At 47.1% G+C, this 13293-nt stretch overlaps 1 protein-coding gene across 1 annotated transcript in view; it reads right to left on the reverse strand.

Moving 5' to 3' along the window:
• Positions 1 to 3414: 3414 nt before the first annotated feature.
• The window catches only part of PDPK1 (3-phosphoinositide dependent protein kinase 1), a 78925-nt gene continuing 69046 nt past the window's right edge, over positions 3415 to 13293 (reverse strand). Inside the window, exons 12-14 of the mRNA XM_081133216.1 lie at positions 9142 to 9199; positions 7820 to 7972; positions 3415 to 7424 (exon numbers count right to left, since the gene is read on the reverse strand). Of these exons, the coding sequence (XP_080989342.1) occupies positions 7308 to 7424; positions 7820 to 7972; positions 9142 to 9199 (328 nt within the window). The 3' untranslated portion in view covers positions 3415 to 7307. The remainder of the gene's footprint in view (positions 7425 to 7819; positions 7973 to 9141; positions 9200 to 13293) is intronic.

Raw genomic sequence — 13293 nt, forward strand, 5'->3', positions numbered from 1 at the left:
GGGGGCACTCCCCTCTTAGATGCCTCCCTCATGCCTCAAGCCCATCCCAACACACACGCGATGGCATGTGACCTCTGGAGCAGTGTGCTCGTCTCTTGTAAGAAGCCTCAGTGGCTGCCCAGGAAGCTAGGTGCCTTTCCCAGGGCATAGGCTCCAGGGCCCGCAGCAGGAATGGCCCCTCCAGGGCCTGTCCTACGACCAGCCAGCCACAGGCTCTGAGTGGAGCATGATGAGGCAGCCAGGAAGCAAGGGGGGGGCAGGCACCCTGAGGTTTAGGTGAGCCAGTGAGGATGTGTAAGAGACAAACAATAATAAAAACACATCATGATGGGGGTGGGAGGGTGGGGTGGGGAACATTCTGGGTGCTTTCTAAAAGTACACAAGAAAAATGGAGACTAAGCAGACTATTGACTGCAGTAACCCAGCCCCAAGCACCAGGTGAGGCAGGCATTCCATTCCTCCCCCTCCCCAAGGCTCACTACGCCCCATGACTAGGGAGGCACATTAACTCACCCCAATCAACACAGCCAGTTAAGTTGTGGGCAGTCAAAGTCAGGCCCAGAGTACCAAAGGGAAAATGCTCCATCCCACCCAATACCCACACCCCACCAATTCCCTTTGAAATATCATTCTATGGACAGCACCTTAAGATTGCTGAATGGGGTGCGTTGTGGCTGAAAACGATGGAGCAGCAATTCTCTAAATGCAAGTCACTGGGAAGAGGAAGGCCACGTGTCAACTCTCCTGTGTCAACACTGTCAAACGTCTGGAACGCCAGGGTTCTCTGATTCCAAACCCAGTAAGTGCACTAGACAGAGAAGAGAAGGTGTTGACACATCAGGGGCAAAAGAATCTAGGGAGGAAAAGGAAGTAGATCCATTGCCAAGTCCGGGATGTGGGAAACCTCCTTCACCAAAGAGCAGTGAGGGCTAGAGAGACACAGGGTGGAGTGGCAGAGATCCTCAAGTAGTAGGAGCTAGGGCGCCTTCCTCTCTTCCTGGCCCTGGGCAGGGAGTTTCGGGCTCGGGTTGAGCTGGTGACAAGGGGAGTGTGGCCCTCCTTACCTTGTCAGAGTCCCGGTTGAACCTGGCCTGGCACAAATGGTACAGGAAGATTTCAGATCCCGGGAATGCATATGCCAGGTGCTGAAGTAGTAGATGCTGACCACACTGAGCTAGGCCACACTGGGCTGGGTGCCCCGGGATGCAGCGCGCGGAGCGGCTCGCAGATTCTGTACCATGATTCCAGCAAGCTCTGTTCCCTTACACCAGAAGCGCTGGCTTTCACTAAGGTCCTCTGAGCTGTCCAGCACACATTAAGTGCCAGTCCCAGCCTCAGTCGGAGGTGGAAGCTTGGAAAAGTGGTAGGTTGTGCCTCTCCCCACGCCCACACTCCCCACTATGTGCAGTGTGATCCCTTGGCTTTGGGATGAAGAGCAGGTCACTGGCCTCAGTCCAGCTGTGCAGTGCACTGACACCTGCTCTGGCCCAAATCCAGGTCACACACACTCCAGATCCCCAGCCAAAGGAAGAGCTATGCCAGCGAGCATCTACACTCTACATGCTTTTTTATTACAACACTACCTCGCATATGTGTAAAATTCATCATCCAGCAACTACATCTAAATCACAAATATTTGAAAAAAAGAGAAACAGATTCATTAAATTATGATATGATTAAATCATTGACCAAATAGAAAATTTATATAATAAAGCCAGAGAAAAAGTTGTAAAATATAGTTTACAATAATTATTCACATTCAAGGCTGTACATCAATACATATAACAACCTGGCCCCGAACATGAATTCAATCCAAATAATTCATATATTAGATTTTAAATAACACAGACTGAATTAGAGGCCAACAATAGCCAGCAAATAACCTTATATAAGAATAAAAATACAAAAGTGTATATCCTAATATCATTGCATTATTTGTTTTCATAAGTTTTTTTAAAATTTTGCTTTGCCTGTACATCACAGTTACAGCTACAGACCAGGTAGAGAATATTACACATGTTCTAACTGACTGCCACCAACCCGAAAGACAGCTAACAGACTACTGACTCGTCCGGTTTTGTGTTAAGGAACAGGTACAGCAGCTCTAAATACTGCGAAATTTAATTTTGCCAATGTTCGAACTCATGACAGTGATAGAGGCTTTTCACCCACAAAATGACCCCTATTCATAGTCATTCAGCCAGATGGGTTAAACTAGGGTGAATCTCGCAGCTAAAAAAGGTTTGCCTTTTGTAAAAAGGTCTCTGTACATAAAGTTTGGTGTTTCCTCACATTGAAGAAATTAGTTACGGGAAAATTCAGGTATACTCGTAAGCTTGTTCAGTGGCACGCCGCAGCTGTCTGAGCCAGAGAGAAAACTGCTCTCTGCTGGAACAGCTTCCTCCCCAGACCAGTTCCCCTCAGGCAGCCCGATTTACAGCCCCGCCAGCAGCCTGTGCCCCTCTCAGAGGCTCTGGGGGTGACTCTGCCCTGATTTAAAGCACTTGACAGGTAGCTGCTCAAGAGGCCAGGGCCACACCCACTTGAGTCACCATCAGTTCAGGTTAGGTTTGGATATGAAAAGAAAGAATATGGAAAAACGTGTATGGCACCATGTCCAAGAACAATACCGGCACCAAACTCTCCCAGCACCTGCAGCCGCTGCAGTCTGGGCAGTGAGCACGCTCAGCCTATGGACTGGCCAAGGGAGGGGGCTCTGGGTATCAAAAGAGGGCAGGAGACCTAATTCTGTACAATTCAGCCATAATCTGTGGCAGTCATGTGGCACTGAGCATGGTACCTAGAAAAACCTCTCATGCACGTTTCCTTTCAGAATTAACGGCCCCCAAACTAAAGTGGAGAAATTAAGAATGAAACCAAATTTGGGTGGTATGGACTTGAAGACACCTAGATAACTTGCAAGACTGTGGGTAAAGTGAGGGGAGAAGTCCTTAAATCCTTATTAGCTAGGACAATCACCATGTCTACCATGAAAAAGCCTGACCACGTGCTGTACACAACCAAGATGACCCTCTGACAAAGTCCCAGGATTTGAAGAACTCAGGGGGCACACACACTTCTGTAACCAACTGTCTCTGTGGCTTCTTTTCCAAGTAGAGCTTTTGCTCTTTAACTGACTCCAAATGGCCCGGCATACTTTGAGTCTATAAACTTAAATTACACATCATCCTTAATCATGTGGCAAGATCAGTTCAACATTTTCTATCTGCTGACTGTGCAGATGCAAATTCAGTACCATTGTGGACACAAAGTACAAGATGCTGAAAATATCACCAAGCACTTGAAAGCCATAGCAGCAGGGATGGGAAAGTAACATGCAAGCACACCAGATTCTTTCAATGAAAAGGAAATTGACTTTTGGAAAAATCTGCCACAAAAATACTGCAGTAATGACATTTTTAGCATAAAAAAGAAAAAAAAGAGCAGTCTTATTCAAGCATTGTTTGAATTTGAATAAGAGTTTGAACAGAGTTTACCAGGAATTCATTTCTTCAGAAACTGAAGGAAACTAAGGAGGTCTTGTTCTAGAACTCTGAGCATCTAAGCATCAGATCAAGATAGAGAAACAGATTAATACCACCTTTTAAATGAACAAACTTTTACTCAAAAATACCACTTGTGGGAATGGGGGAGTGGGAGAATTCGAGTAAAAAAATCAAAGATTTAGAAAGATATTCATCACAGCAGTATTTAAATAGTGAAAACCCAGAAACCATCTAAATGTTTTGTGACAGGGAAATAGATAAATTATGTTAAAACTTATAATCACTAAAGTCTACAATCATTAAAAACATTTCTGAATCATTGTTCATGACATGGGGAAATGCTTGAGATAAAAATATCAAGTGAAAAAAACAGGATGCAAAACAGTATATATTGGCCCTGGCCAATGTGGCTCAGTTGGATGGAGTGTTGTCCTGTGAACCAGTGTCTTAGGTTCAATTCCTTTTCAGGGCACCTACCCAGGTCCAGGTTCCATCTCTGTTTTGAGGTGTACAGGAGGCAACCCATTGATGTTTCTCTCCCCCTCCATTCCTCTCCAAAAATCAATAATAGTTAAAGAAAGAGCATATGTTGTATTCTCCCAGTTTAGATTAGAAAAGCAAATAAATTGGGAGCAGGGGGACAGGCTGGCTATACAACAAAATGTTCACAGTGGTCTTTTCTGGGTGGTAAGCTCAGGGTTGATTTTTTTCAGAAAACAAATGTTTTAAGAAAGTACTGAGTCACCCTGAGCCCCTATGCTAGCACACTGCCTGGGGTTGAGGGGTGGTGTGTGGTATGTGTGTCTGTGCCACAGGGCCATCTCCTGCAATTCTTTCAGGCCTGGTTCACAAATACCACAGTGTGTTCCGAGGGGGCTGGAGTAGGTGCAGTTCTCGCCAGCTTTGGTATGACCATGAGCCATTTTTCCCAAAGTAAGTCTGTCACAAGCTGTTAAGAGTCAGGTTCAGAATAGCAGGCAGTCAGCAGTGCCATTCATTGGTGGGGCTTCGTACTCCACAGGGGGCTGCCCACTGCCTATAGCCCTGGTCAGGTCCACAGAGAGAGGGAAGGAAACCATCCTAAGCAAACCCAGTTTCCTTGAGTTCCCAGAGACAGGCAAGGCACAGTGGAGACCACAGAACCTTCTGGCTGTCCTCCCTCCCCTCTGTGCAGAGAGAGGCCACATGGTGTGGGGCTGTCTCCAGTTGGCAGGTGCTTGGTTTGACTTGTTCTTGTCTTTTCTCATTAAGAAACATGGCTCCTGGATCTATTAAACAGGGCATTTTCTTTCCCATTCTGAATAAATTCACATTTCTATTTCCAGGCATGTCTGTGTATGTACATAGACTGACACCTCATCCACATCTCAGAATGTAAGGCACCTGCATGCCAGGATGATGGTTATAAGGGAAGTTGGATAAAACTAAAGTTGGCAGAAGTACAGGGTAAGAAAAGAATACATACGGGCCTTAAATAAAAGAGGACTCTGAGCAGAGAAAGTTGACTTACAGAGAAGGGCTCAGCTGTCACTGGCTCAGGCGAGGGCAGTCACTTCAGCTCTGTCAGCTTCAAGCTCAACCCTGAACCCATTTTCTGATTTTGGAGGTTAAGATGGAGCTTGTTGGTTAAGCCCAGGAGGTAGTGGCGCTATCCAGAGGGCAGAATGCAAGGGAGGACTTGTCTCCGGAGCAGCCCAGATGAGTGCTCTTGGTAAACACAAACACCAGCTATGCTCGCTTCCCTGTAACCAGACACCTGGGAGAGACTACGCAGGAGCAGGCTCCTAACGCTTCTAACTGCACAGGTGGGTATTTTGAGAAGAGTAAAATGTAAATGTGGGAGTAAGCCTGAAGTAAAATTCTTGAGAGGGGCAATTCAGACTCACTTTCTGAAAAGCAGGTAAACACAGGCAAGCCTTTCCAAATCGAGGAGGCGGCGCAGCAGAGGGAGCTCGATCCAAGGGCACCCCACCCCCACACAGGTGTGAGCTGTCTGTCTCTCACATCTCACAGAGCAGAGGACAGGCCCGAGTAGAAACCACCAGCAAACCTGGCTCCCACCTCTGCTCCCACCTCAAGCCCTCTCCCCGCCCAGCACAGTGAATCCCCCACATCCATCCTTTTCTCCCGTTTTAGAACAGCCACTCTTATCGCTCAAACAGTGTGAGAAAGGCATCTTCTCTTTCCATTTGGACCACTGGCCACACAGGGTGACACATGGTGGTTTGAGATAGCAGGTGGGCAAGTAAGTGGTGAGGGGGTCCTTCCTGTGTGAGCCTTTTACTGGTGCCTGGTGAGAGTCTAAAGGCAAAGGAAAGGTGTTCCCCCCCCCCCCCCCCCCGGGGACAGAAATGGGTCTGGGAGCAGCGCCTGCTTCTTTCCCACCTGGAACAGAGAACTGCCCTCCAGGGACACCTGGGTAGGGAGAGGAATGGCCAAGACCCACTGTCTAGGGAGCAGCAGCAAAGAAAATCAAAGGACTAGTAGGACCTGGGCCATGTGTAGGTTACAGTAGGGTGGGTGCCACCTCTAAGGAGCGAAAGGAGAGAATCTGAAATGGAAAGAGAGCAAGCTGGGCGCTTGGGTTCAAGTGTGGTGTTCCTGCCCCTCGTGCAAGGCAAGCAACACTTTTTTTCCAGGCAAAGTCCACTCCATGGAGACCAGATGACCTGGCACCAAGAGAAGGCATTAGATTCTCACTGCTGGGATGTAAAAATGTTAGGCTGTGAGAATATAAAATCATAACACGAAGAGTGCACGTGCTGACCCAGAGCCTGTACTCCTCCCACCGCCCAAATGTGATTGAGTACCGTCCAATCTGTGAGAGCAGAAGTCTCTCGGCTCCTATTTAACTGGTCTGGGGGAGGCCTACACACTTTAACTTTTAGACAAACTCTCAGGAGAGGCTAATCAGGTCTCACTCCTCCATGTAGAGGCCACCAGGTCCAGTGTGCCCTGCTGCCCTGGCCTTACACAGGGCCCGCAGAGCTGTCTCCTGGTGCAAGTGGGGCTAACCAGGCCCACTCCCGACAGTGCTCCCTGCAGGCATGTGCTTGGTTTCCAGCCCCAGAGGGCAACACCGCTCAGAAGGATGATGGATCGGAACCTTGCTGGCAGTGGCTGATATTTCACCTGGTAGCCTGTTCCACTTCTCACCACTGGGATCCTGCCTGGCATTCACAACATGTGGAGCACTCGCAGACAGCAAAACCCCAGAAATCCTGCAGCCAGAGCTACTCCAGGAGGAAAGCAAGGGGCCTGCAGCACAGGGGATGGGCCATGAACTAGGACGTAAGGAAAAGAGCACACGGACAAAAGCCAAGCACCCTCCCACCCCATGGACGTCAGAGGCTACCCCCAAGAGACCACAACTCCCCGGTGAAGAGTTCCATGGTAATCTAGGGGCCAAAAGAACCCAGAGACACACCCTGCCCCCTAGGCCACATCACGACCGGCAGGTGACCAGGGTGCATGGTGGAGAGTTGGTGACACTGGTCCACTGGTCCAGGTGGGAATCAGGTAGACGTGCACAGCACTGGGTCCTGGCGACAAGGACAGCTCGGGGCAGCCTCCATACAGCACAGAGAGCAAGCAAAGCGACCCTGAATTCCTGTTCATTATTGGTTTTGTTCTTTGTGTGGTTGGGTATTTTTTTCTTCTTTTCTTTTAAATAAAAAAGCTGCAAGGTTCCACTGTCTGCATTCCCCTTGCGATGGCTGGCAGGTGGTCTGGAAGCGTCCCGGATGGCGGTGAGCTGCGCTGGGGCGCATGTCCTGGCAGCGAGGGCAGGGCTGTGGGCTGTCACTGCACGGCGGCATCTGGGTGGCTCTGGTATCTGTGCCTCCACACCTCCTGAATCTTTTTGCACCATTTGTGAGCATTCCCACTCGGGTCCATCAGGTAATATGTCCTGTTTGGCTGCAGAGAAAGAAACCGTTTAATGTTCTCAAGGGATTGAGTCTCCCTAAGACCAGCACCTCACCCTATTGGGGAGAAATTATAGAAAGAAACTGCCATCCTACTGCAGCCACTGAAGATGCCTCTGGAAGCACATGAACATGTGGATTTCTTCCTTTCATATATGTGCAGATATTAAATATGCAGGTGATGACCGACAGATACCTCAGGTCACCCTCCAAGTGAAAAACAAGCACAGGTGTCTCCCAACCCAACTCAGAACTGAGCCATGAATGTGGGGCCCCTGGGACATGGGAAAAGGGGAGACAACCGCCTTGATCCAGTGTTTGGATGCTTCAAACAGAAGTACAAAGGCCTCCAACTGTCCTTCAAAGAACACATAGGGACAAACTTACTGTGTGGACAAAGAAGGTTTTAAAATTCTTGGCCTCTGGTCGGAGTTCTTGTGACCATGGAATTTCACCTTTCAGGACTTTGTTGACAGGATCCACATAATATAAGTGTGGCCCTTCTGTGAGTAGTAATTGTCGTCGTCGTGCAAATAAACCCTGACAAAAAAAAAAAAGGCCCAGCTTGTCAAGACTCAGAAGTGGGTGACAGTGCTGACTGTTGCCTCAGAGGCTGGACTGTCAGAGTAGCTCAGGGCAAAGGGACCACTGCCAGACATCTATCCACTCACCTGGGACAAAGGGAGTGTGCACACCTCAATCCCCATGTGGACCTGGCCTTGGACCAGAGACTGGAAGATTTACTGCTTGTTTTTGGTGATCTGGATCCCATTACCCCCATTTTGGGTGTCCCTATTTTGGTTGTCATGTGGGGGCGAGGCAGCACAGGCCAGCCCATCAGCACAGGTCCCTGTGGCTAAGCAAACTCTGATGGGCCCACCATCAATGGTCAGCCCCCACCACTTTTTGTGCCTTCTGCTCCACACTGAGGCACAGAGCTCTGCCTGCTGGTTGCTCACACCTCACCCACCTTCATGGAGGTTCTCATCTGCTGAGAATGCCCCAGGGTGGGCCAGAAATGGATGCCAGGGGCCTGAGCTTAGAAGAGCCTGTGTCAGCAGATGCAGAACATTTATGGAATCTAATATGCTTTGATAAAATTAATCCATTTTATTAATCCATAAGACATAATAAACAACAATCTTCAAAAACAATTCTAATGAAGTGATAGGTGACTTGCAGGGATGTCAAGCATAATCTCCTCAACAGGACAGAAACTCTGACATCAGTGAACCCAGCCTCATGGAGGCACCAGAACCCTGGCTCCCGAGAAAAAATGAGAGGCTCAATTTCTGTTTTGCTACAGCTGAAAAGCCAAAATCTCCCTTAGCTATCAAATCTAGAGAGGATCTCTAAAATTGCAGCAGGAACCCAAGAGGAAGGCACGATCCTGAGTAAGAACCAAGAGGGAAGCCCTGGCTGGTACGCCTCAGTGGTTAGAGTGTCGGCCCGTGCACCGAAGGGTCACGGGTTCGATTCCCGGTCATGGGTTGCAGGTTTGTTCCCTGGCCCGGGTCAGGGTGCATGGAGGAGGAAGCCAGTCGATGTGTCTTTCTCACATCAGTGTTTCTCTGCCCCCCGCCCCCACTCCTTCCCTTCTATCCTAAAAATCAATGGAAAAAATATCCTTGGGTGAGGATTAATAACAAAAGAACCAGGAGAGAGAGACAGACAGATGCACAGGAAGGAACAGTGGGAGTCTAACTTACCTTTCGCTTATCTACTGGACCCATTTTTAGTATTAAATTATTTTCTACAAACTGGTGCCTACAAAAGAAGAAAACAAGAATGAGACACTCACATGAATAAGAGACAGAAACTCTCCAACTCCTCCCTTCAGAACAAACTTCCCAGTGGCATCTGTGAACTGTGCTTTAAGCTTCTCCCTTTACAGATCCAAACTCACTTCAGTAACATGAGAAAATTCCAAATGTAACTGAGCACACGCGCACTGCTGCTTTATAGAACTTGCAATCTGTATTTGGACAGGGTACCAGATATATCACCTGCTTCCCCCCCTCACTTGGCAGCCTTCACACAACCAAGGAAAGGTAGAGGGAGACAGGGCTGCAGAGCTGAGCCCATCACGCAAGTCCTCGTTACTTTAAACAAACCACTGCTGAGACACGTTACCCCTCCAAAAGGGCAGAGCCTGCTGGGAGTCAACCTGAGGATGAAGCCTGTTGTTCATACATTACTTCCACAAGCTGGGACCCCAAGTCAGTGTTCAGAACCCACTGAGCAGCTTAGAGTCATAAATCCCCAAAAGACTCAAATTGGACTTGGTTTAAGAACATCTCATCTGGCCCTGGCCTGGTAGCTCAGTTAGTTAGAGCATTGTCCCAATACCCAAGGTTGCAGGTTCAATCCCTGGTCAGGGCACATACAAGAATCAACCAATGGATGCATAAATAAATGGAACAACGAATTGATGTTTCTCTCTAAAAACAATAAATTTAAAAAAATAAAAGAACATCTCATCTGATGTTTTTACCATAGTAATAAAGCACTTTTATTCAAACACAGCAGGAATTTGGAAGAAAAGCTTCAAATACAGGTTTTGATTTAATACACATAATGAGCAAAATATAGGTCACTTTAATTCCTAGGAGTTTAAAAGAGGTTGTTTTAATGCCTGCAGGCTATCTCCTCTGGTTAAAGTTAATAGTTACTGGTTTATGTTCTGATTTTATTAAAATTCCTGATCCAGGGTTCTACTGTAGAAACACAAAATATTTTATATTTGAAAACACGTAAGACAACTGTCATCTCAAACAGTGACAATTTTACCATCTAAGTATCTGAGTGCACCCACATGCTTCTCTGGCTCGTTTCAGGACCTAGTGCATATTCAAGCAGACTGGCTGAGCTGCTGGAACCACATTCTCCCACCAAGCGTGCCTGGCCCAGCCTGACCCAACCAGACCAATGCCCACACCACAGAGCCCACTGGACTTGCCTGTTGAGACCCCATCACCAAGGAATGAGCCCCAAGCAAACTGACACAGCATCATATGGATTTTGAAAACAACTAAGAATATTAACAACAAAACAGGGCTGTGATCTATACAAGGAAAAAAGTATAGTACTTCACGCTCAGGATTACTCAAGAGATAAGCAGCCCTGGCTGGCGTGTTCAATGGTCAGAGCATCAGCCTGCACACTGGAGGGTCTCTGGTTGGATTCCTGGTCAAGGGTACATACCTGAGTTGCAGGTTCAAAACCTGCCCCCAGTTAGGGTCTGTGCAGGTGGCAACTGGTCAATGTATCTCTCTCACATCGATGTTTCTCTCTCCCCCCCCTTCCACTCCCTCTGAAAATCAATGGAAAAAATATCCTCAGGTGAGGATTAAAAAAATAACCAAAATTATCAAGAAAACACACTGGAGAAGATTTTTAGCAAATACAACCAACATCTGTACTTTACAGAGCATCTACAAACTGACTGACATGAAAGGTTAAAATCTCAATAGCTAAGGATACAAACTGGAAATTCCCAAAGAGGAATTAAGTGACCCGAAAAATTCTCAATAAAGAAATGAGACTGAGCCCCACTCTCACATGTTCTATCGAGATGCACTGGTGTGCAGACAAGTGCTGTATGGATACTGTGGAAGTGGTGGTCTCATTCAGTACTGGCACCGATAGGCCTGAAATTAGGAGGACTTGCTGAAAAAGCAATTTGGAAATAATGTACTGAGAAGTAGTCCCACTCCCAAAAATCTATCCTAAGGAACAAAAGACAAGCAAAGACCAGGAGCACTCATATTCACAGCTGTTATTCACAATGTGAATCTGAAGCCATGAGATGGTTCAGCAATAGAACATTCTGGCACCACATGGAAACATGAGAGCCCGGTTCCTTGTCCCTACAGAGTGAGGACCCCAACTGACAAGCACCAGCTCCTCCAAGGCACATGGATGTGCATTCTCTCTCCTCACATATGCCTGCCAGCACACAGCCACCTCTCCCAACTTCTCTGATGACAGGACACAGGAAAGACACTAGTGTCCCAGATAGTGAAAAGCTGATGGGATCCGGTGACCAGCACCCCAAGGAGGCAGGACTGGAGGGGGTGGACAGAGATGGTCAGAGCTCCATTAGCATAAATACCACAGTCTATTCATTCAGTTAATTAACCAATTAGCTTAAACAGTCTACTAGTTATTTATCTACTTTGGAAGGTGTACTTAAATCAATCCTTTTGATTTTTTTACTTCAAAGGGTCAATTCCTACTCTCCCAAAGAAAACACCCCTTCCCCTGCACTAGGCACCTTTTTCTCTCTGGCAGGTGGCAAGTGCAGTCTGCAGATTCAGAGCTGAAAACAGACCTAAGTCAGAGACATACCTAACTCTTGGCATGTAGTTAGCATGTATAAGAGGCTTTACCACAGCCCCCGAGATCACACACAGCCTTCTGCTCCCTTAAGTCCCTGGCAACAGGCCACATTTATCACCTCATTACAGATGTTGACGCAGGAGCTGAGGCTCTCCTATTTGCCCACGGTCATTTCACAGGGGGTGAGTGTAAAACCCCCCTATTTGCCCACAGTCATTTCACAAGGGGTGACAGTATTTCCTGATTCCAAAGCCAGAGTCTTCTCCTCTCATCATCACTCTATTCCACCCCACCCAGACTCCAAGATGACCAGTTTCAAGGATGCAAACCTGAAGCCACCAGCAAGGTAGGGCCATTTCAGGACACAGCCACCCTCAGGAGAGCCCAGTGAGGCTGTCAGAGGCCCAATGTGACCACCTCAGGAGGGTGCTCCATACTTGGCTTCTACGCAAGTGAGGGAGGAACAAGTGGCCAGTTTGCTCTAAAACACCAGCTCTCAAACCTTCAGGTCTCAGAATCCCTTTATACTCTTAAACCTTATGGAAGCCCTGGCTGGTGTTGCTCAGTGGTTAGAGTGTCGGACCATGCACCAGAAGGTCACACGTTTGATTCTGGATCAAGGGAAGAAGGTTCAATCCCTGGCCCTCGTTGGGGCATATGTGGGAAGCAACCAATCGATGTGTCTCCCACATTGATGTTTCTCTTTCTTTCTTCCCCCCTCCCTTTCACTCTCTCTAAAAATCAATGGAAAAAATATCCTCAGGTAAGGATTAAATAAATAAATAAACAAACCTTATAGAAGACCCCAAAGAGCTTTCCTTAATTTGGGTTATATCCATTGATATTTACTATGAGAAATTAAAATAGGCATTTTCAAGTATTTAATTCATTAAAAAACTAAACCCAATAAATTTAATACAAAATAAACAAACATGCCCTAGCCAGTCTGGCTCAGTCGTTAGAGCATTGGCCCACAGACTGAAAGGTCCTGGGTTCAATATTGGCCAAGGGCAAGCACCTTGGTTGCAGGCTCCATCCCCGGCCCCAGTCGGGACACATGCGGGAGGAAACCAATTCATGTCTCTCTCTCACATCGATGTTTCTGTCTGTCTGTCTGTCTCTCTCTCTTCCCCCCTCTTCCACTTTCTCTGAAAAGCAATGGAAGATATCCTCGGGTGAGGATTAAAAAAAAATTAACAAAAATAATAGACCCATTACATGTGAATAACATTTTCATTTGAAAAATGACTTTTCTCCAAAACAAAGATAATGAGAAGTATGGCTGCTGTACATCTGCAAAACTGTTAAACATCTGGCTTCAGGGAAGAGAGCTAGACTCTATTTGTCTCTGCCTTTACTCTACTTTGACATATGGTCCAGGATGAAGGACATGAAGAAATCAGCCTTACTCAGGTAAGTCACTGGAAAAGGGAGGAGTATTTTAACAGCCCTTCCAGATATTTGTGGGCATACTTCTTTGATACAGCACTCAAATTAGATAAGTGTCGTTTCCTAAAGGT

Source organism: Miniopterus schreibersii, assembly GCF_964146895.1.
Source record: "Miniopterus schreibersii genome assembly, chromosome: 3".
Classification (NCBI taxonomy): Eukaryota; Metazoa; Chordata; class Mammalia; order Chiroptera; family Miniopteridae; genus Miniopterus; species Miniopterus schreibersii.